The following is a 21,778-nucleotide window of genomic DNA, read 5'->3' as shown; positions in this document are numbered from 1 at the left end:
GTCTTGGTAGTGTGTCCTGTAGGGTCCTATCACCCAAACTGGGTACTTGAGGTGCACCCTGTGTGTGGGCTAAGAGCACCTTCCTCTTGTAGTTGAGCCTTCATTACTGTTGGCAGGTCTATGGGAGGAATTTACCCAGGCCAGTCAGCTGCAAGAACTGACTGTACCACTGACCATCAACCTACGTCCTCTGTGGAGGATCAGCAGTGCGGGGGCAGGGTGGTGGTGCTCCGATGTGGTCTGCAGCTGTCCACTGAGTGCTCAGGCTCTGGGGTTTCCTGAGTGGTGGAGTCAGGGTCAGCAACCTGTGTTCTGGCCGGGGCACTGAGTGTGAGCCACAAAGCAATCTGCAGCTGGCAGTTCCTTGTGATCCAAAGCTGGCTGTTCCTAGTGTCAGGCCTGGGGCTGCTTAGCCAGAGGTAGGAGGGCTGGGGGCAGGCCATAATTGGGTGGGGCAGAGCCTCAGGGAAGTGCCAGGAGTGGGCAAAGTGTACGCCCTGCTGCCGGGCACTTCAGTTCCTCTCTGCATGCCACTAGTGCCTTTCAAGCTGCTACCTTGGTGGTGCTGGAGCTCAGAGGGAGTGAGTCTAAGTTCATGTGCGTGATCTTTAAGGGGAACTGCTTGGGACTCCAGAAGCTTCTTCCACCAACTCAATCCCCACTGGTTTTGCAGCCAGAAGTTATGGGGGCTTATCTTCCTGGCACTGGAACCCTGGGCTGGGGAGCCTGGTCTGGGGCTGGGACTCATTGCTCCTGAGATAATCCCTCCCGAATTGCTATCCACCACATGTGGGTGTGGGGACCCACCCGTTTTGTGTCTTCGCCTCTCCACATCTCCTGCCCATCTGGATAGATGTGGTTTCTTTAGATCCGTAGTTGTTGGACCTCCATTCAACTTGATTTTTGACGGTGCTGCGTGACCACTGGTTTATAACTTAATTGTAATTTTGATGCGGTTGCGCAAGGAGGCGAGCCATATTTAACTGCACCTCCATCTTTAAAAACTTGTTTACATCACTCAAAGTATTTCTCTTTTGTGGTTTATATATGTTTTTAAGTTGGATATGATACAGCATAATAAATTTACTTTATTGTGTTTTAAATAGAACTTTAGGTATTTTCTTACTTCCCACTGAGTACTGCCACACCTACGGTGCTCCTGGGGGTGGACATAGCGGCAACAAAATTCCACTGGCGAGCCTGAGGGTCCCATCTTTCCACGGTATTCAGATAGCTCCAGCCATCGTGCCCTCCCACTGCGTACATGGGGCCTTCCAGTACGGCCACACCTACAAGGAGACAGGAAGAAATAATGTCTTAAAAATGGCATTTAAACTGAAGTGTAAGTACAATAAATCTTAAACATGTAAATTTAACTAAGCAAAAAATTGATGATAGAGATCTCTGGTTTACTCACAGCTCTTCTTAGTAGAGAGGTGGGTGAGTGAGGGGGGAGAGAGCACTATAGCTCTGGTCATAGAAATTTCAGAGGCCATGTTTTAATGTCATACAGTGGAAAGTTATTAAAAACTACACAAAACGTACATGTTCCCATATTTAAAACATTTTTCAATAATATGGATTTAAGACATATTTGAGAAAGCATTTTTATTCCTTTCCCCCTATTCATTCAAATTCATGATATTTTTATTGCAGTTAGATTTAATAGCACAATCTACTGATGAATCATCACCAGGGAACTGAACCAGCTTCATTTGTTCATTTTTTCAACAAATTATCTATTGAGTTTCTAAGTGCCAGGCGCTTAACAGAACATAACAGATAAGGGCTCTGCCCTCATGGACCTCATATTTTAATTGGGAAACAGAAACCATATATTTTGGGGGTTGTTAAATGCTAAGAAGGAAAACTGAATTGATTAATGGCAGAGTGAGTCAAGGGGAGACTTCTCAGATGCGATGACATTTGAACAAACATGTAAATGAAGTTAGGAAGCCAGACATGGAGATATCTGGGGGAAGAGACGGTGCAGTAAAGGGAACAGTGTGTACAAAGGCCCCACGCCACGCTTCGTGTGTCTGCGATACAGCAAGGAGGCCAGCGTGGCTGGCAGCGTGAGTGATGCGTAGAGTGTGGGAGGTGAGGAGAGTGCGCAGCCAGCTCATGCAGTGTGGTTGGGGCTACTGCGAGGACTTTGCGTTTTATTCTAACTGGGACAGAGAGCCAGGGGAAGGTTTTGAGATGAGGTGTGACGTGATCACAGTCAGGTGAGATATAAATGAGTCACTAGAAGGTCAAAACACAAATTTTGCAATACAAATACATTTTAATTTGTGAAATCATGGCCAGATAAGATACAAATATTCATCATTCATATATGTCCTGAATTAACATATTATTCCACTCATTTTATGCCCTGCCAGTATTGGCTATTGTAGACGCACCTACATATCTATAGTTTCAATTATATGTAATATACACCCCATTATATGTGTATGTATATATAATTAATCAAAGAACGGGGAGAAAAAAATAATGGTTCCATCTAGTTGAACACCTTAAGCAGCATCTTTGAAAAGAAACATTTGCAGCAGAACCACGTTTTCAAATGAAATCTTTAATTCCCATATGTAAAAGGGTAAAAGGAGTTATTCTTAAGTAAAAGTTCCTTTTAGAAGTTCAAATTTGAAACATTTATTATAAGGTAACTTAATAAGAACAAGGCTGTTTTTAAATGATGCAAATATCTGAAATAAAGACTTAAAGTAGACACTTTGAGCATTCTCCTTTGAACTTGCTGCAGTTCAATAAAGTCTTTTGTAGGGTTCCTGGGACTAACGATAGCATTCCATGCACAATCTAGTCTGCACAAAACGGCTGGATCATGGGTATTCTCATTCCATGTACCGTATGTGTAAGAATTTACCTTAAGTTAGAATTAAGTTTCTTTCCCCTACAGTAGGGGAAAGTTTGCAGTTGAATCACAATATTGTCCCTGAATTTTACGGTCGACCCAAATTTTATGTCTCATTTATGCTACTTTTAAGATATCTCTTCCTATATTCTGTGCCTATGTAATAGGCAATTTTATGGATATAAGGGTAATGTTTACAGTTTTCTTTGTTAAATTTGATATAGTTAATTTTAAGCTTCCTCCCTGCACCTCAGCCCTGACCTTCTGGTTTACTTCCCAACTTGAAACTTAAGGTCACCTCTCATTGAAACCTAATTGCAACTAGTAGAATTCCTTGTCTCTCCGATCTTTTACTGTACTCACTACCACTACCTAGATGGTATCTTCATGCCTTGGTAATTTGCACTGGCTTTTTGGGGCATCCTCTACTCAGGTGTTTAGTGTTAATAAACTGAGTACTGGAGAAAGCTATGCTATCCAAACTATGCCTTCACTGCTACTCATCTATTTTTCAAATTCATCTTTTATGATGGCCTATCGAATTCTTCATTGCAACTATTTTTAAGCCTTTTTCAAAATGTAATAAATGGACATCATGGCACAAATTCTTCCTATCCCTGATGCAATGTGACTCTGCAGTTCCTTCCATCAAGAGGACGCGTCTATTTCCCTGCTCTTTGAATGGGGGCTTGCCCATGTAACTTGTCTTGGCCAGTGGGGTGTTAGTAAACATGATGCAAGCAGAAGTTGTAAAGTGTCTGTGCACTGGCCTTGCCTTCGCTTGCTGCTTTTGAAATCCTGTGACTGCCACCACGTGGAAAAGCCTGGGCTAGACTGCTGAACCGTTAGCGGCGTTGGCCCTGTGGCCTGTGTTTCCCAGGCCAACAGCCTGCCTACCGCTGCACATGTGAGTGAGGCCCTCCTGTCAACCCGTCAGCCTTCCACAGATTGAAGAGAAAACCCAGCGGAGATTATCCGAGACAGCCCAGACCAGAACAGCCTAACCCGCAGATCCGTGAACTAAATTAACGGTTGGTTTAAGGCTTGAAGTTTTGCAGTGGTTTGTTATACAGCAAAAACCGGGTGGTACACATATTTCAAGCCTCATGTAATTTTATTTCCACCTCCTTCGCTCTCATCAAACAATTCTTTCTATTTCATCTGTTCTTTCTCTTACGAGAAAAGAGAGGTCATGTGATACAAGATCCCTAAATTCTCTATCATCTCAAAGTGAGCCATCAGTTTCTTGAGGGTAAAGACAGTATCTTCCACATTTCTGCATACCTACAGAGCAAAGACTATGGCATATAGCACATGTTAATCAGTGTCCACTCAGTGAATTATTAAATGCAAAAGGAAAAGTCTCTATCATTACATTCTCTGTGTCACCTTCAAATTGTTCTGGGTTTTACTCATTTCTGCTTAAAAACCATGGGATACACATAGAAAACATAGATTTTTAAATAGTATTTCAATTAGGTTAGATAATACTAATTGTTAACACAAAACACACATATCCAAAGTGGCCTGTCAGTTTATCCTGCTACCCTAAAATATCCATGCTTTTTGCTCTGGCTGGGTGGCTCAGCTGGTTGGTGCGCTGCCCCATGCATCAAGATGTTGCAAGTCTGATCCCTGGTCAGGGCACAAAGCTAGGTTTTGGGATTGATCCTCAGTCAGGGCACGCACAAGAAGCAAACAATTTATGTTTCTCTCTCTCACATCAATGTTTCTCTCTCTCTGCTCCTTCCTCTCTCTCTAAAATCAAATAAACATATCCTCTGGATTTAAAAAACAAAAACAACTCATGGTTTTATTTATACTAGCTGCACATATACAAGTATGCATATGCCTGTATTCTTGCTCCTGCTTCCCCCATAACAGACTGTGTGCAGGGATGCTTGGTGACTGCTGCTGACTTAGCAGCTGCACACTCATCTTCTCCCCGGTCCAGAATGTAAAAATGCCGTGGAACCCTAATGCATGATGTTATGAACAACTGTGCAGTTATACTCACCAAGGCCATGCCTATGTGTGGACATAGGAGGCATCACACTCCAAGTTTTTGTTTTGGGGTTGTAGCATTCTACCGTATTCAAAGTCTTCAGTCCGTCTCTTCCCCCGACCACATACAGTTTGTCATCTAACACCGCAACACCGAACTGTAGCCGCCTCCCATTCATATTCGCTACAGGAGTCCACATATTTGTACGGAGATCATACTTTTCAATGCTTGTTGCTCCTTAATGGTTATATATAAAAGTTACGTAAATAAAAAGTTCACCATGATTATTTTATGAAATAATCACACAAAAATATACTTTTAGTAGCATGGACAACAATACTTTTGTTATATGCCAATAAGCCCTTGTATGATCTGGCCTCTGCTTATATCCCCGACCTCATCTACTAATATTCTCCAGGGCATGCAGCAGGGCATACATCTCCTACTATTCTCCATGGCATACACCACGCTCTGGTATTAAAGGGTCGAGTGAAAAAGAATTATCTGTTAAAGAAGGTTGAGTAGCAATAGCTAGAAGTGGGAGGAAAAGCTGGGTAGTTTAATGTCATAGAAGCCAAAGGAAGAAAGTTTATAGCAGGTAGGACTATGAACAGTATCAAATGCTACTGAGAGGTTGAAGTAAGAGAGCAACTAAAAAGTATTACTAGATTTAGCTGCATAGAGGCCACTGGTGACTTTAAGAAGTGTCCCTTGTTTGAGTGGTTGAGAGAGGACTGGAAGGTGAGGAATGCAGATAATTCTTTGGAGAAGTTTGGCTATAAAAGGGAGGAGAAAAAGATGGGCATTACTAGATGGGTTAAGGGATGTTTTGTCTTATTTTACTTTTAAAATTGGAAAAACTTGAGTTTGCTTAAATGGTAACGGAAGGATTTAGTTATAAGGAAAGAAACTGAAAATACATGACATGATGGGACCTTGAGAGGCAGGAACGGGCAGCATCAGAGCACAGGTGAGGGGCTGGTTTTCATAGGAGGAAGGAGAGGATGCACATTCCATTGCAACCAGGGACGGCAAGAGCGTACGTGTGGGTCATGTGCTTTGGGAACTCTGAGTGTGCCAAGTTTAGGGGGTAACTGCCTGGCGACATCTACATTTTTTTTAAGAATTGGAAGATTGAAAGAACTCCTGCTGTCTTGATGAACTGACACCAGTGCAGCTAAGGGGGAAAGAAGCCCCACTCCTCTTAAAAAACCCAGCCCCCCATTACAAAGAGTTTGATTAGTGTCTACTTTATTTCCCTCTTCTAAACTTCCGATACCACATGCCATCAGTGCTATTCTTATAGATTTACAATTAGGACGAACATTTATCCTAAAGTATTTGTTAAAATTAGGTCATCAGAGCACTAGTACTACTGATAATCTCCTAAAATTCAGAAATAGTTTTATTATATATTATCATGTTTTCTTATTATTGTAGTTTTATTATTTACTCTATAAAAATTTTAAGTTATTTGAAATAAATACCAAGTCTTTTTCTATCTCTATATTCTCACAGGGCTATATAATCGACTCCACTGTATATAGCAGCTGTTTAGAAATATTTTTGAATTTGAATAATATTTCTTTATTACTTTTAGCTATAAGGAGATTTTACTCCTACACTCAGATTATTCTATATAATAGTATTCTTGACTCTATATTTGACCTTAAAAACTTCCTTCATTAAATAAGAAGACAGTGCCAATCATCTCTCCTCACTAGTGGATTTAAGAAATATTTATTTAATTTTAATTTTAATTTATTTCTTTATATCTAGTTCACTAAACAGTACCATAGCCTTATAAAATGGTAACTAAAAATTCTTTTGCTAATATCAAGCATAATTCTTACATAAAATCTAAAAACATTGTCTGAAACATATTGATATCTTAATAATATATATCAAAGCATAACAAAATCCTACCAACTGCAAAATTCTATGAAAAAGTTTAGAACTCCCCCAATTTACATGGAAGAATTAACCTTTAAAAATAGTAGGCACAAATACATTCTAATATTTTCTTAGTAGCTATTTAGATCCATCCCCAGTTTATTTGTAGGGCTCTTTACTAAACAGAAGGGATCAAGAACCCAGTCATCAGACTACTACCTAACTAACATGAACAGCTTTTCATTATGAAGACACTGGGAATAAGGTAAGGCCCAGGAAGGCAGATTGAAGAGAATGGAAGGTTGGAGTATTTGCTTGTTAAGAAAGACTTAGAAATAATGTCAGTCAAGCTACAAGGGCCAGATTACAAGAAAGACTTGAAATCTTGAAAAAGAAATTTATACCTTATGTGGTAAGAAATAAAAATTGCTGGAGTTTTTGAGCAGAGTAATGGCAAGTTAACACAAGAGTTAGAAAAGCTAAGAGTATAGTCTCCAGGGTCAAAATGACTGAACTTTTCTCTATCACTAATTAGTTGTGTGATCCTGGGAAAGTTACTTAAATTCTGTCTCAATATCCTTACCTATAGACGAGTGCAATAATAACAGTCAGCTCTGAGAGTAGCTGTTAAGAAGAAATAATGCAGGTTAAGTGCTTAGCATAATGCCTAGCACGTATTAACAACATAAGTTAACATGATCAAAATATGTGGCCTACTGGGAGGCTAACTGTAATTAGAAAGATAGCAATGGAAACTTGGAAAAATAAGACCCATTTGAAAGAAGTCATTTGGGGACCGCAGATTTTAAGGTTTGACAAGGGGTGGGGGTGGGGGCAACAGTAGATGTATATTGTCTACTTTGGGTACTTGGTAACTGAGTTCCCTTCCCAGGATTGGGGAATGTTACACTGTATGTATGGGTCTTGATGAGAGGGAGGGACCCACCTTGCAGAAAGCTGAAAAGACACAGGCATTTTTTTTGTTTTTGGAAGTTCAGGGTCCAGGACTGAGCTAAACATAGTCAAATGGATGCTTGCCCCTAGTATTTAAAATCTTAAGTAGGAATTATAAAGAAGATGTAGTTCCTGCCTGTTTCTCAATAGCCTTCCAATAAATTTCTTATCTACTTATATGAGCCAGAGTTGGTGTTCACCAAAGAACAATGAATTATGAATCCAAGTTCTCAAGTATGGGAGACGTGGTCCGAGAAAATCTGAACACACAGAGTTTGAGATGTAAGCTGAACATAAAACAGTATATTTTATGCAAGCTGGACACATAAGAATAAAATTGAACTTAGAGAGTATAATTAACATAGGGATAACAGTTAAAGCCTTGAAAAGGGGAGGGAAAGATAAGCAGTAGTAGGAATGACTACAAAGCTAAGCACCACTTCCAGGTTCACAGTGGATACTTAATACTTAGTTTTGCAGATTGATTATCTGCACCGTGGAGATCTACTACTTATACTATAACTCTAATCAGTGATCTTACTTTGTGTATTTCTGTACTGTTTAGTCACCAAGCCTATATTTAGAACTTAAGCATCTATACATACATAACACTATGCTTTATGTTATATGGAATAACATCCACATATCTATATCTATACCTAGCTTTGTCTCCATAAACCTAAGAGTTAAATAACAATATAAGACTTTCTGTAAGAGCTCATATTTTTATATGCCTTAGAAATGTCACATAGAAACCTTCAGACATGATTAACGCATCAAGGGCATTAGCCATACAAGTAATTCAAAAGATGGGAAAGGACACTCTTTATACATTAGACAAATACTTACTGATGCTAAGTGCAAGGCACACTTCTAGGCTCTGAGAAAATGTTAGTGAACACAACAAAATCCTTGCTGTTCTGGAGCTTACTTGGGGGAAGAGGTAGACAGATCATAAGCAAATGTATCAAGTGCTATTAGGAAACACAGGGCAGGGTAAAGAGATAGAAAGTAGTAAGCAAAATATTTGAAAGTGATGGGCAAGAGGTTGCTACTGATAGTCATAGAAATCCTCTTTCACATCTGAGAGGAGATCTGAGTGGCTAATTTCTGCTAAGCCTTCCAATATCAAGGCACAGAGCATCCATGAGAGGAATAGCCAGGGCAATAATGTTTGGCATGTCAGATGAACAAGGAGGCCAACGGGACTGAAGCAGAAGGAGGGAGGGGAAAAGTAGAATGAGCTGAGATCAAAGAGGAAGCCAAAGTCAGGGAGGTATTGTTAGGGGATTGCAGACTGTTAGAATTCAGAGGAAGAAATTAATGTATACTGAGAGAAAGCACACAGAAAGCGTCTAGCACAACACCTGCGCTTGGTAGTCAGTATGTACGGTGTTTGTTCTATCATTATTACTATTAACAGCAACTGTTGCAGGAATGGTACAAAGTATTTCGAGATGCCCTTGACCCAGATTTCCCAGCTGTTTATGTTTTATTACATTTTCTTTCTATGTATGTATGGGTTTTTCTCCTGAACTGTTTAAGAGTAAATTGCAGAAGTGATACCCCTGTACCCCTAAATACTTCAGTGCATCTTCCTCAAAACAGGAAATTCTCTTAAAAAACATTATACAATCACCAAAATCTGAGATATTAATGAATGTAAATGAATCAATATAAATTAATGAATATAAATCAATATTAATACAATGCTATTACCTAATCTGCAGGCCTTATTTGGATTTTGCCATTTGTCTCAGTTATGTCTTTTATAGCAAAAGAAAATCCAAGATGATGCATTGTAATAGCTGTCATGTCTCCTTAATCTCTTGCAGCCTGAAACAATTCCTAAATCTTTTCTGCATTTTTTGACATGGATGTTTTGAAATACTACAGACAAGTTATTTTATAGCACATCTCTCCACTTGGATTAGTCTTTTCCTTGTGAATAAATTCATATTATACACTTTTTGCATAAACACCACAGATGTGCAACTGAGCTCTTCTCTGTGCATCTTATAAAATGCACATGCTGCTGGTTAGTCTCATTACTGGCAGTATGATCTTTGAATATTTGGTTAAGGTGCTGTGTGGTAGGTCTCTCCACTGTAAAAATATTATTTTACCCTTTATAACCAATAAGCAAGTCGTTGGGAGATCCTTTGAGACTAAATATCCTGTTGCCAAACTTTCACCTACTAGTCTCAGCATCCATTGAGGTTCTTGACTAAATCAGTTGTTATTATGATGGTTGTCTTATGGTGATTTTTTTAATCTTATCTTTGCTTCTATATTTATTTGTTGGCATTCTCCTATCATAAGGAAGAGCTTTCCTTTCTCCCTTCTTCATTTGAATCAGTGTGGTCATGAACACTTATTGATTTACTAGGTTACAATCTTTACTTACTTTGATGCTGAAATTATCCTAGATTGGACAGTGGTAGCCTCTACAGACTGAGATCCTTGACCTGTCTCCATCATTCTTTGAGCAATTCCTACTTTCCTGCTCTACAATGTGTTCTAGGCTTATGTTGTACTTTTTCTACCCCAATGCTAGAGCCAGCCATTTCTCCAAAGAGCTCTTCGGCCATATTTATTACTATTTCAAATTCATTTTTTTTCTGTTTTCCCCAATAAGAGATGTAATACCTTTTGTTGAATCTATTCCACCAACGGCAAATAATGTACCAACAGTTGACTTCCTAGGTTTTGTCCGAGGACTTTGTAACATGGGCCGTCTCTCTGGTAATAAATGATACTTCATTGCTTCCATAATTAGTTTCTGACATTCTATATCATCCCGAAAAAGTGCATTATTTTCCATGTCTGCCAGGAACTAGAAAAGAAAAAGTGAGCACTGAATGACCAAGAAAATGTTAAGTGTAAAAGGATAAACTACATAGTTCACAAATGGAAATAATCTCATTTTTTAAAAAAAAGTCTGGACATCTATTTTAAAGTGAAATATGTGACATTTACAAGATTTACATTTTAAATTTCATTGAAAACCACAAAACTGTGAGGATAAGTGGTATGCTCTAAATCTTAACAGTGCTTATCTCTGGGGCATAGGGAAGCTGGTGCTTTTTTAATGGTATTTTTTCCCTACTTTTCTATGTTTTCCAGATTTTCTAAAATAAATCATTTTATCTTCTTAATTATAAATAATTTTACCTAAAGAGAAATAATCACAAGTTGACTAACAGTCTTATTTCATATTTGAAACAGTCTTCAAACAGCAGCAAAAACAAACTTAACAATTTCTTAGGGGGCAAAGGACTCTAAATGAGTTTTATTTATACTAGTTGCACATATACACGTATGCATATGCTTGCTCGTGACTATTCTAAAAGAATTAAAATCATTTGTGAATCACTGAATCCAATTTTTTTTAAATTATGGAGTTTTATGTAAATGTATACAACCTTCCATTAAAAAAAATGCATTTTTAAATAGTGTATGAGTTCAAGAACGTCTTTATTTTCTTCCAGATGGATAGTCAGCTCTGCACGAGCACTATTTATTAAATGATCCCCTTCATTTCCAACAGAATTGAAGCCTGGTCATATATTACATTCTCATAAATAGATTCAGGATAAATGAGATGTTTTTTGATTCTTCATTCTGTTCCATTGATCTTATTTGTCTATTCCTCTTCTAATACCATACAGTTTTAGTGTTTTTATAGCATTTCTGATTATCTGATATAAATCTACCTTCATCATTCATTTTCATAGTTTTCTTAGCAATTTTTGAATCTTTACTTTCCATATAAACTTGAGATAAATTTATCTAATTCCCCTTCACCATCTTGATCCTGTTGGAGTTCTAATAGAAACTGCATTAAATTTATTTATTAATTTTGGGAGAATTTACATTTTTATGCTATTAAGTCTTTCTGTTGAAAAACCCTTTCTATTTGTTGTATAGCTTTCTTCATATAGGTCTTGTGCCTTTCCTTTATTAAATATATTCTTACATATTATATTATTTTTACTGTTATTGAAAATAAAGTGTTACATTTCTGTTTTACACATTTCTTTTTACTGGAAGAGAGATAAATCTATTGATTATTGTGTATTATAACCTACACTTTACCACATTCCCTTATAAACTTCTAGCTATAAGGCATAAAATCATAATCATTACTAATTGACCTTTTTTCCTAATGTGTATGCCAATTATTCCAGTTTTATTTTATTATTGCAAAGCTAAACCTTTCTAAGCAATGTTAAATAATTGGAGTGATATAGAGTATTTCTGTTTCTGGTTTGAACTGATATGGTTTTAGTGTTCCACTATTTGGAAAAATAGTTGCTGTAGCATTTAGTAATCCATCTTTATTATATTTAGATTGTTCTCTATTTATTTTACTTTAGACTTTTAAAATAAAGAATGATTGTTAAATTTTTTCCCAAATATCCTTTGTACATCTATTGATATGATTGCAAGGTTTTTTTTCTCATTTAAATTATTCACATAATTAGTAAATACCTCAACAGATTTCCTGAAACTCAACCATTCTTGCATTCTGAAAAAAGACCTTCCTGGTCTTCTTTTTGAGATGCTCTAGGACTGCACTTGATAAGATATGTTTTACACATGATATAATTCACTATTTCAAGTATACAATCCAGGGGTTTCTAGTAAACTGAGGAAGTTGTACAACCATTAATGTAAAACAGTTTTGGAACATTTTCATCACCTCAATTAAATTATGCCTGTTTATTGCTAATCTCTCTTCCCCCTCCTGTCCCAAGTACCAATCTGTCTTAATAAATCTGTCTTTTTACATGTTTTATATAAATAGAATCACACAATATGTGGTCTCTTATATTTTGCTTTTTTTTAATTTTTGTTTTTGAGGTCCATGATGTTTTGAGGTCCATCCGTGTGTAGCATGTATCAGTATTTCATTTCTTTTTATTGTTGAATAATATTCCACTGCATGGATCTACCACAGTTTGTCTATCTCTTCACTAGGTGATGGACACTTAGGTTGTTTCCAGTTTTTGGCCATTACGAATAAAGTTGTTAAGATCATTTGAGGGTAAGTCTTCATGTGAATATGCAGGGTCCAGCACAAATAACACCTCTTTTCTATTACAAAATCATAAGCATGTAATTCTGTAAATTCTGTAACATAATGATATCACACTCAAGCACACCATATGACATTTTAGGTGAAATGTTCAAATTAAAACTATAAATTATTATACCCATTATATTACCCTACCAACCACACTCAAGCAGGCCTTACTTCTGCTATACACTGTATGTTTTCATTTCTTTTGCATAGATATCTAGGAGTAGACTTGCTGGGTCATGTGGTAAATTTATGTTAACTTTTTAAGAAACTGCCAAACTGTTTGCCAAGGTGGTGGCACGTTTTACATTCCCACCAGCAATATGTGAAAGTTCCTGTTTCTCCACATTCTCACCAACAAATGTTACTAGGTCCTTTTATTTTAGCTGTTTGAGTGAGTGGGCAACGTGGTTTTACTTTGCATTTCCTTATTGCAAAGGAAATGCAATACTGACTACCAATACTGAGAATAAGTTCATGTTTTGATAATGGAAGAAATGAAAGTTTCTAACACAAGTCACTGGAGAAAATACAAGGTCCAGCACAAATAACGCCACTTTTTATTACAAAATCTTTTATTACAAATTCATAAGCATGTAATTCTGTAACATAAAAATATCACACTCAAGCACACCATATGACATTTTAGGTGAAATGTTCAAATTGCTGTCCATCTTGTGTGAGACATTCACGTACCCTACCAACCACACTCAAGCAGGTGTTGCTTCTGGTGGGCCCTGTAGTTTGTGGCATTTGGAAACCAAGACCAGCACACTGAAGGCCAAAACGCCAAATGAGTCTCAGGACTTACGCTAGGGTATACATTTTGGTATTAATTATTCCATATTTTTCCTATGCACACAAATACAGTTATACTGGCTCTAGAAACCATTAATGAATGGGCATTGAGTTGGCTCATTTAGATTAATCTTAATGTTTATATTACTTCTATTACATATGATTATATTAGTCTTTTCTAAGTAAAAATGAATGTGAAAAAAATTGTAGAAGGTAGTCTTGAGAGCCTTAATAGTTACTGCAATTTGAAGTAAAACATATTTCTTAGCATGCTGATAGTCTGTAAGTTATGAATAAATGAGACTAATTATATATATTTTTTCCTCCCAAAGGAATTAATTATATTTAAGTAGAGAAATAAAGTAATAGAAGAAAATATGAAGCCATTAATCCATGTATCAGATTAATTAAATGGAAGGTACCAGATATCATCTGGAAAATCATTCAGAAGGCACTGAGAGAGAACTACAAGATACAAACTGGGGTATACTCTGCATTTTAGGTAATATTATGTGCCTTCTCTGCCATAAAAAAGGGGCAAATTATTAACATGAAAGTATTTAGAAAATAGAAGAAGTATTTCCAATTTGTAAATTTTTACCTTAACTCACTTACTTGTTTAGCATATGACTATTTCTCTAAAACCATCCCCTCTCCAACACAGAATGTGAACGATTTATGAACTCTAAAGGTTTTTAAAAATATTTTGGTATCAAAAACTTGTAAATTAAAAAAAATATGCTAAAAGTAAATACAAGGCATAGTCAGGTCCTTTGGCCATTTTTTAAATTGCATTGTTTTTTTGAGGTTGAGTTGTTTAAGTTCTTTGTAAATTTTGGATGTTAGCTCCTTATCAGATGTATCATTGACGAATATTTCCTCTCATTCAGTGAGTTGTCTTTTCATTTTGTTGATGGTTTCCTTTGCTGTGCAAAAACTTTTTAGTTTGATGTAGTCCCATTTGTTTATTTTTCTTTTGTTTCTCTTGCCTGAGGAGATATATCAGAAAAAATATTGCTACAAGAAATGTCTGAGATTTTACAGCCTACGTTTACTTCTAGGATTTTTATGGTTCCGAGTCTTACATTGAAGTCTTTAATCCATTTTGAGTTTGTTTTTGTGTATAGTGTAAGAAGGCGGTCTAATTTCATTTTTTCAGCAGGTATCTGTCCAATTTTCTCAACACCAGATGCTATGTGGGTGCCTCTTCCTGGCTCCAGGGCTCTGGGCTAGGGATCCCGGTGTGGGATTGAGACCCCATTCTCCTCTGGGGGAACCTCTGCAGCTGAGATATCCCTCTGGAATCTCAGCTGCTGCCTCCAGGAGTAGGGTGAGCCCTTTTCCTGTCTCCACCCTTCCCACCAGACTGTAGCAGGCAGTTAGACAGACATGAACAGAATAGGAACAATAGGCCAGGTACTGAAGGTCACCCAGGATGGAAAGTCCCCGATGCCTAGCAACAGGCAAACTGGGAAAACAAGTATTTTAGGCTAGGACCTTACCTGCCCCTACCAGGCTGACCTTTCCACACTTAGCATGTCAGTACCCCTGCGATTAAGACCTCCTGATCTTTCATATTGCTAGTCATGTGGTTTAGATTCCTTAGAGAAGGAACCAGGTGGCCAGAGAATCCCTCCTATGACTCCGGTATAAGTCCTTGTATGCTAATCTCTTAAGCATTAAGCTCCAAGGACAATGAGGTTCTGACCTGCATCAAATAATCTTAGGAACAAAGCCTTGAGTCTGTTGAACACAGAGACAGAGTTTTGGTCAAACTAGAGATAACATTTAGATCTCAGTTGTGTTTCAGCTTCAGGCCCAGGAAAGCTACAAAATCAGAAAATCAGCTATGCCACAGCTGACAAGCTGCGATGACTAACCAAGCCCCTCCCCAGGCCAACGAATCAGCAGAGGCTATGACTCTGAAAGGACAGATCTGAAAAGCTGATGAATATTCAGTTGAGATCCTCCCCTAAAACCTCCAGATAAAAACCCTTAAGACAAAGGACCCAGCGTGTACTTGTGCACTTGTGCTCTCTCGCTCTCTCTCACACACACACACACACACACACACACGCCCATGCCTTTCCCCACACCCTTCTTTCCATAGGCATGTTCTCTCTGGAGCGCATTTGTGCCTTTTTTCCTGTCCTTTCCCCAGGCGTGTTTCCTTTGCCTTTCTTTCTCCTAAGCTCCAGGAGCCTTTTTGCCTCTATATCTTGTTTCTTGAGTCCACACAGCCCAGCTGGCTCACTTCTTCTACCTCTGTGACTTTCTAAATAAACATTTGCTTGTATTTGAGTCTTGCCTCTGAACTCTTTCTTAGCCAAAACTTAAGGACTGAGTTATAACATCTGGTGTCATTCGCCATTAACATCTCAATGTGGCTCCTTCTGAAAATCCTTGGTTATAAGACTTCTATTCAGCTAGTCTTCAGTTGGGTATTCAGGGTGATTCTTCTACATTTTAGTTGTAATTCCAGTTTGGTCTTGGGAGGAAGTGAGTATAACATCCACCTAATCCGCTACTGTCTTGGATCTCTCCATACCACTACTATTTATAGCACACACAGCACTTTTCTGACCCTCATAATGATCCTGTGACATGTCAGCGAAGATGTTATCTCCACTTGATAGATGAAGAAACTAAGGTGTGTGAACATGCTAGGTCACAGAGTTTTAAAATCTCAGGGCTGGAACTATTATCACGTCTCATTAATTTACGTATCACCAGAATCCAGCATTTAGTGAATACTTAATAAATGTGTAGCAAATGAAGTAACCTAATTTTTCTGGTTCCTAGCTTCTAGCGTTCCTTTTATCAGCAGCTGTACTAATTCTTCAAATGCTAGGATAGGTTTGTAGCTGAGTCAAATAAAATTACTAACCCCAAACCAACAATGTTATTTAATTGATACAATTTGGGTTACTTACTTGATGCACCCAGACCTGCTAGGTTGAAAATATAAATGGAATTTCTTTTTTAGCTTACTATCTTTTCACTTAAAAACTTTATAGGAATATATGTAAAATAACCCTATGGGATAGAATAGTAAGAAAAAAAACCTATAGACACGTATATATTAATGTAATTAGCCTAAAGTAAATACTCAAATTTTGTTGAAATTATGACATTTTTAAATAATCAAAAATTGCTCACCTGTGGTGCAAGAAGAGGTAGCCTAATATAAGCCAAAAGTTTACTGAGCTCTTTCCGTCTCTGTTCCAGATCATGACGGACCCAGGTAAGGAGCGCATTCAAGATCGTTTCTTCGTTAGGAATGTTCATGTCATCGCTGGCCAAGAGCTTTGCAATTTCACTGGCTGGTAATAATACAAATTCCTGGTTTCGGATGACTTCCATGAAATGTTCCTAGAGAGAAAGTAAATATCATATAAACAATACTCTTTTTTTCTGTCCATCAGTTTATTTAAAAGAAACTAAACATTTCTGAATTAGATGTCAAAACCCAGTTTATACTTTAGAACTTCCTTACAATGGATTACTGCTTGCTAGGAAAGAAACACAGTAGGAAAAAACATTTAAACTACAACCACATTGTTAAACTTTCTATTTCACATATTAAGTAGAATTAAAGTGTTGCATCATTTATTACATTTTAAAAATGGACATGGCCTTTTAGGTATTGCTTTGTTCAAGTTAGGGATTAATTTTGGCATGCCTTTCAAAGGAAGATTAAAAAATTAGGTACTGAGATGTATGATGTTCTACCACTAAAAGCTAGTTTAGATTTGTGGATACTGTAGCATTTGGCCGACAGTGGGGCCAAATGCCTGGGTGAGCTGTGAAGCTAACTCAGAAATGGCCTCCAGCTGGCCGGGTTTCCCAAGGCCATTGTGCACCACAGACGTCTTCTCAGACTCTGCTCGGGGAAGAGTGCGTGTCCTTAGGGCTATCCTAAAACCAAACTGGCCTTTAAGAGTGTTTTAATGTTACTTTTTGGATCACACAGGATTTTGAAACTCTTAATTTCCTCTGATTGATGTACAAAGTTCTATTGGTCTCATAGGAAAAAAAGCTAAAGTAAAAGTATGGAACTAGAATGCACCGGGGCTCCAGGACCTTATACTGAAGATGATTCAGTCCAGGCTGCATAGTAGAATCTTGTGACTTTTAATTTGAAATGAGAAATAGAAATGCCCTTGGATGTGAGAGTGACTTTTCCTAGGCTATTATGCTAAGCAATCTAAAAAAGAAGGGAAATTTACTCTCTGGTATACAAGATTACAAGGTTTAATGCATGGGTTCATTACATAGTTATAGTATAAATGCAAATGCTAGACATATTGTCCCTTGATGTTTCTTATACTTCCTACTGTGCTATGCTTCTCTCAGCATACAGAATTTCAGTAAAATAGCTGAGGCTGTTTGAATTAGAGCTATAGATAAAGACTATCATAACTATCTTCTATATTAAAATGAGAATTATATTTTCCATACAGCCTGAAGTAACCCTAGTTAGGTACTGATCTAAAATATATCGGGTTGACATTTTTTTCTGTAGAAATCCTTAAGAGGAAAACCATACATGAATAATTAACTAAATTCAATTGCCTCAATTCATCATGATTTGTTAAAGATGCCAAAATGAATCTATTTTAAATGACTGATTATCCTTTTCAGAACTATATTTTAATAAAACCTCACGCTGGAATGGCTTCAAGCAAACTGTTCTATGCCATTGTATACTGATATTATAAAATGATTTGGTAGCACAGAGCAAGAGCTATAAAAATGCTGAAGCTCTCAACTCAGTTATCCTACAAGTAGTTTAATCCTCAATAAATAATTCACAAGAGGAAAAAACAGCTGGTGCTTTTCTAATGATGCTTATCTGTATTATTATTTATAATCGTAAAAAATGAGAAATACCCTAAATGTCCAGCTATAGCGAGTTGTAACTCAACGGACTATTAAGTAGGCATTAAAAAATTTAAGAACAAAGATTATATAGATACATGGAAAAATGTTTATTCTAAAATGTTAGGTGAGATTTTGAAAACATGGAACATACACTTCTAATTGCTCAAAGGTATAGGGTACGGTATAGCCAACATTTATACAACACTGATATAATTGTTGCCATACTTTCATATGGTACTCATTGCATTTCATCAATGAGAAAAACCTATTATATAAATATTTACTTGATTGTTTATTTGAGATATCTATTTTAGAACAATGCCCTTTCCATTCTAGTATAATTTGTATTTAGTGAAAATTGAGTTTTTTAGAACTTATGGAAATACTACTGAATTTAAGGTCACACACAAAGTGCTTTTCAAGAGTATTTGGTTTTGCCCTGGCTGGTGTGTCTCAGTGGATTGAGCACTGGCCTGGGAACCAAAAGGTCGCCGGTTTGATTCCCAGTCAGGGTACATGCCTGGGTTGCGGGCCAAGTCCCCTTCAGGGGGCACATGAGAGGCAACCACACATTGATGTTTCTCTCCCTCTTTTCCTCCTTCCCTTTCTCTCCTCTAACAATAAATAAAATTTTTAAAAAGTATTTGGATTTGAAGCAGGTATTTCAGCAGAATTCAATGTTTTTATAGATTTTCTAGACCATGAAACAAAACTTTAAGGTTTAAAATTAAATGTTTATATTAACTTTATAAATCCATAGTGACATTAAATATCTGTAATGACATAACTAATCTTAGACATTTTTGTAGGGGTTTAGTGACTTGCTTCAGGTCAACTTCAGTGGGAGTCAGGACAAGAACAAAAGTTTCCAGATTTTAGGATAACAGAGAGGACCTCCTCATCCTTTCCTACTTGTATTCATTCAGGATCAGTGACCATCCCAAGTCCAGGCACCGTTTACTGACTGTGACAATTGAATTCACTGTGTGGAATTATGCTTACTTCATATTTTTAATAAACTTTATGATACAAACAGCTATCTTGCTACCAAACACTTGCTGGCATTATGCCCCTCTCCCCTTTGGAATAGTTTTTAAGCAAATGAAATTACTGAGGGATTTATTTAAATTGAAGATTGAATTCTGTTATACATTTTCATTCAGTTCCCATAGCAACAATTCAAATCACACAATCTACCTCTAAATTACTTATTGTTATTAGAATTCAATTTTATGTCTTTGTTGCAACTGAATAATGTCAAATAATGGCTTGAGGGAAAAACCCCTACTACAACCAATTGGCTACCAAAAGAGGTTTAAAAACATCAAGCTAATTTAAATTTATGTCTAAGTCTTAAAAAAGCAGTACCTCTACTGTAAACAACAGGAATGACCTAAATGCATACAAATGTTTCCATATAAATAAAACTCTTTCTTAGAAAAGAATTACTTAAATTATGAACTGATTATAAAGGTAATAAATATCCAGCTTTGTTTTATTCATATTCATGTTATTCTAAAAAGTGTTTGCCCTTGAAATGAGAACTCTGCAAGGTTAAAATGAGAACCCTGCAGGAAGAATAGAGAAGGGAGGGGAGAAAGTCTTTCAAAGAAATTAATTTAAAGGATGTCGACCTACTACCATGCTAGGTCTGTACAGTATTGCCCTATCCTGCCTCCTCTTATTTTTTCACTTGAAGCACTGTGACCATCACAAACAAGAACATTTCTGAAAAATAATTACACCACAGGGGGAGAAAAATGAATCATAAAGGTTGTGCTTTTGCATGAGTGCTTTTGTTCATTCACATAAATCCCTAACATGTTGAAGAGACTAAATCTATATAATGACGGTGACAATGATGCTATCATTTATTGACTGGTTATAATACGTGTCAATCACTGTTTCAAGTGCTAAACTTCTTTTAACTCATTTAATCCTCACATTAAGCTTATAAAGGAGGTGGAATTAATCTTCCCAATAGTTGTAAATATTTATTCTTATAATTTTTCCAGGTTTCTTTTGCTCTAGTGAAAGACTCCTAAAGTACTTGTCAATCCCTTGAAGACAAAATAACTCAACAGAAGGATGGAGGATGGAGGATGGAGGAGAGGGTAGACAAAAACATCTCCTAAAAGCTGATAAAATTAGTAAATGCATAACTGTATGTATATGTGTATGTGAATGTTCACACTCTTTCTTCCCTTAGACGTTGTATTACCTTAAATGAAGCATTTAAGGCAAGAGTCTTCAATCACTGTCCAGAAGTAAAGACCCACATGAGGACAGATGGCTATTCCTTAAAAATCCACACACCTCCCCTGCCCCAAATCCCTCTACTGTTAAGACCATGGAGGTTAGTCCTAGCAATGGACCCTCAGCATGCGCTCATTTTCTTGCTGTCCTAAGTCAATCTGTGCCTATTATTCTCCAGGCTTCTGAATCAGAGCCCACTCTGTGATTTATTTTGAGCGTACAATTTGCTACACTTAATAACATCTTTCCGTATACCTAAAAACACTTCTTACATAAGAGGTTAGTCTGTGATAAAGAGCCTCCCCTTCAGCCTCCAGTGTCCTGTTCTAGCGCTGCACTAATACTCTACAGTCGCAGTCACCAACTTCCAAAGTGAATGTGGGGACGATTCTGAAATTCATCCACTTGCTATAAAGTAAAATGTTTCCTGAAAATTCTGCTTTAAAAGACATCAGATCTGAAAGTCTTAAATGGAACAGTCCTAGGCCACTGTTCTTAGTGACTGTGAAAAATGTAAGGCTTGACTCATATATCCAGGAGATATATTACTTGGTGTTTTCCCTTCATAACTTAATGACACAGAACATGCTAGACAGTGAACCTGAACCTCTAGACGGAGTTGTGGGAAAACAGCAACATGTAGATAAGCCTGCAACAATAACGAATAAGGCAAGGAACATAGGCTTTCTTGCTTTTCAAGAAATACATACCATAGTATAATTGTGAGCCACTTTATGCAAATCTGTACAACCTTGGGCATCAGCAAAAGAACGGATTCCAAGGCAGTTGGACGGGTGAAGCTGTTTCATTAGGAACTTACAGCATGCTTCCACAACCTGTGAAAGCTGGAGAAGGCAAGCCGTAGACAACAGGCTCTCAATGTTATCTTCTTTCAGTTCAAGGCGGCCTTAATGATAAAAATAAATTCCATTAACTATGGAATTGTATTAACCTCAGTTTATAAACTAATTGGTGTTAATAGTAATAATTCTAAATAATACCTCATTATATGCATTTCAGGCCTAGA

At 37.1% G+C, this 21,778-nt stretch overlaps 1 protein-coding gene across 2 annotated transcripts in view; it reads right to left on the bottom strand.

The window, feature by feature from the left end:
- The window catches only part of KLHL5 (kelch like family member 5), a 63,576-nt gene that overhangs the window by 13,951 nt on the left and 27,847 nt on the right, over nucleotides 1–21,778 (bottom strand). For both annotated transcript variants that reach the window (XM_054582049.1, XM_054582048.1), the window contains exons 4-8: nucleotides 21,462–21,658; nucleotides 16,771–16,983; nucleotides 10,377–10,563; nucleotides 4,893–5,117; nucleotides 1,127–1,289 (exon numbers count right to left, since the gene is read on the bottom strand). In XM_054582049.1, coding sequence (XP_054438024.1) covers nucleotides 1,127–1,289; nucleotides 4,893–5,117; nucleotides 10,377–10,563; nucleotides 16,771–16,983; nucleotides 21,462–21,658 — 985 coding nt within the window. The remainder of the gene's footprint in view (nucleotides 1–1,126; nucleotides 1,290–4,892; nucleotides 5,118–10,376; nucleotides 10,564–16,770; nucleotides 16,984–21,461; nucleotides 21,659–21,778) is intronic.

Source organism: Pteronotus mesoamericanus, unplaced genomic scaffold (assembly GCF_021234165.1).
Source record: "Pteronotus mesoamericanus isolate MK-2021 breed Mesoamerican mustached bat unplaced genomic scaffold, CSHL_Meso_final contig_68, whole genome shotgun sequence".
Classification (NCBI taxonomy): Eukaryota; Metazoa; Chordata; class Mammalia; order Chiroptera; family Mormoopidae; genus Pteronotus; species Pteronotus mesoamericanus.
This window is presented reverse-complemented; position numbering and strand designations above follow the sequence as displayed.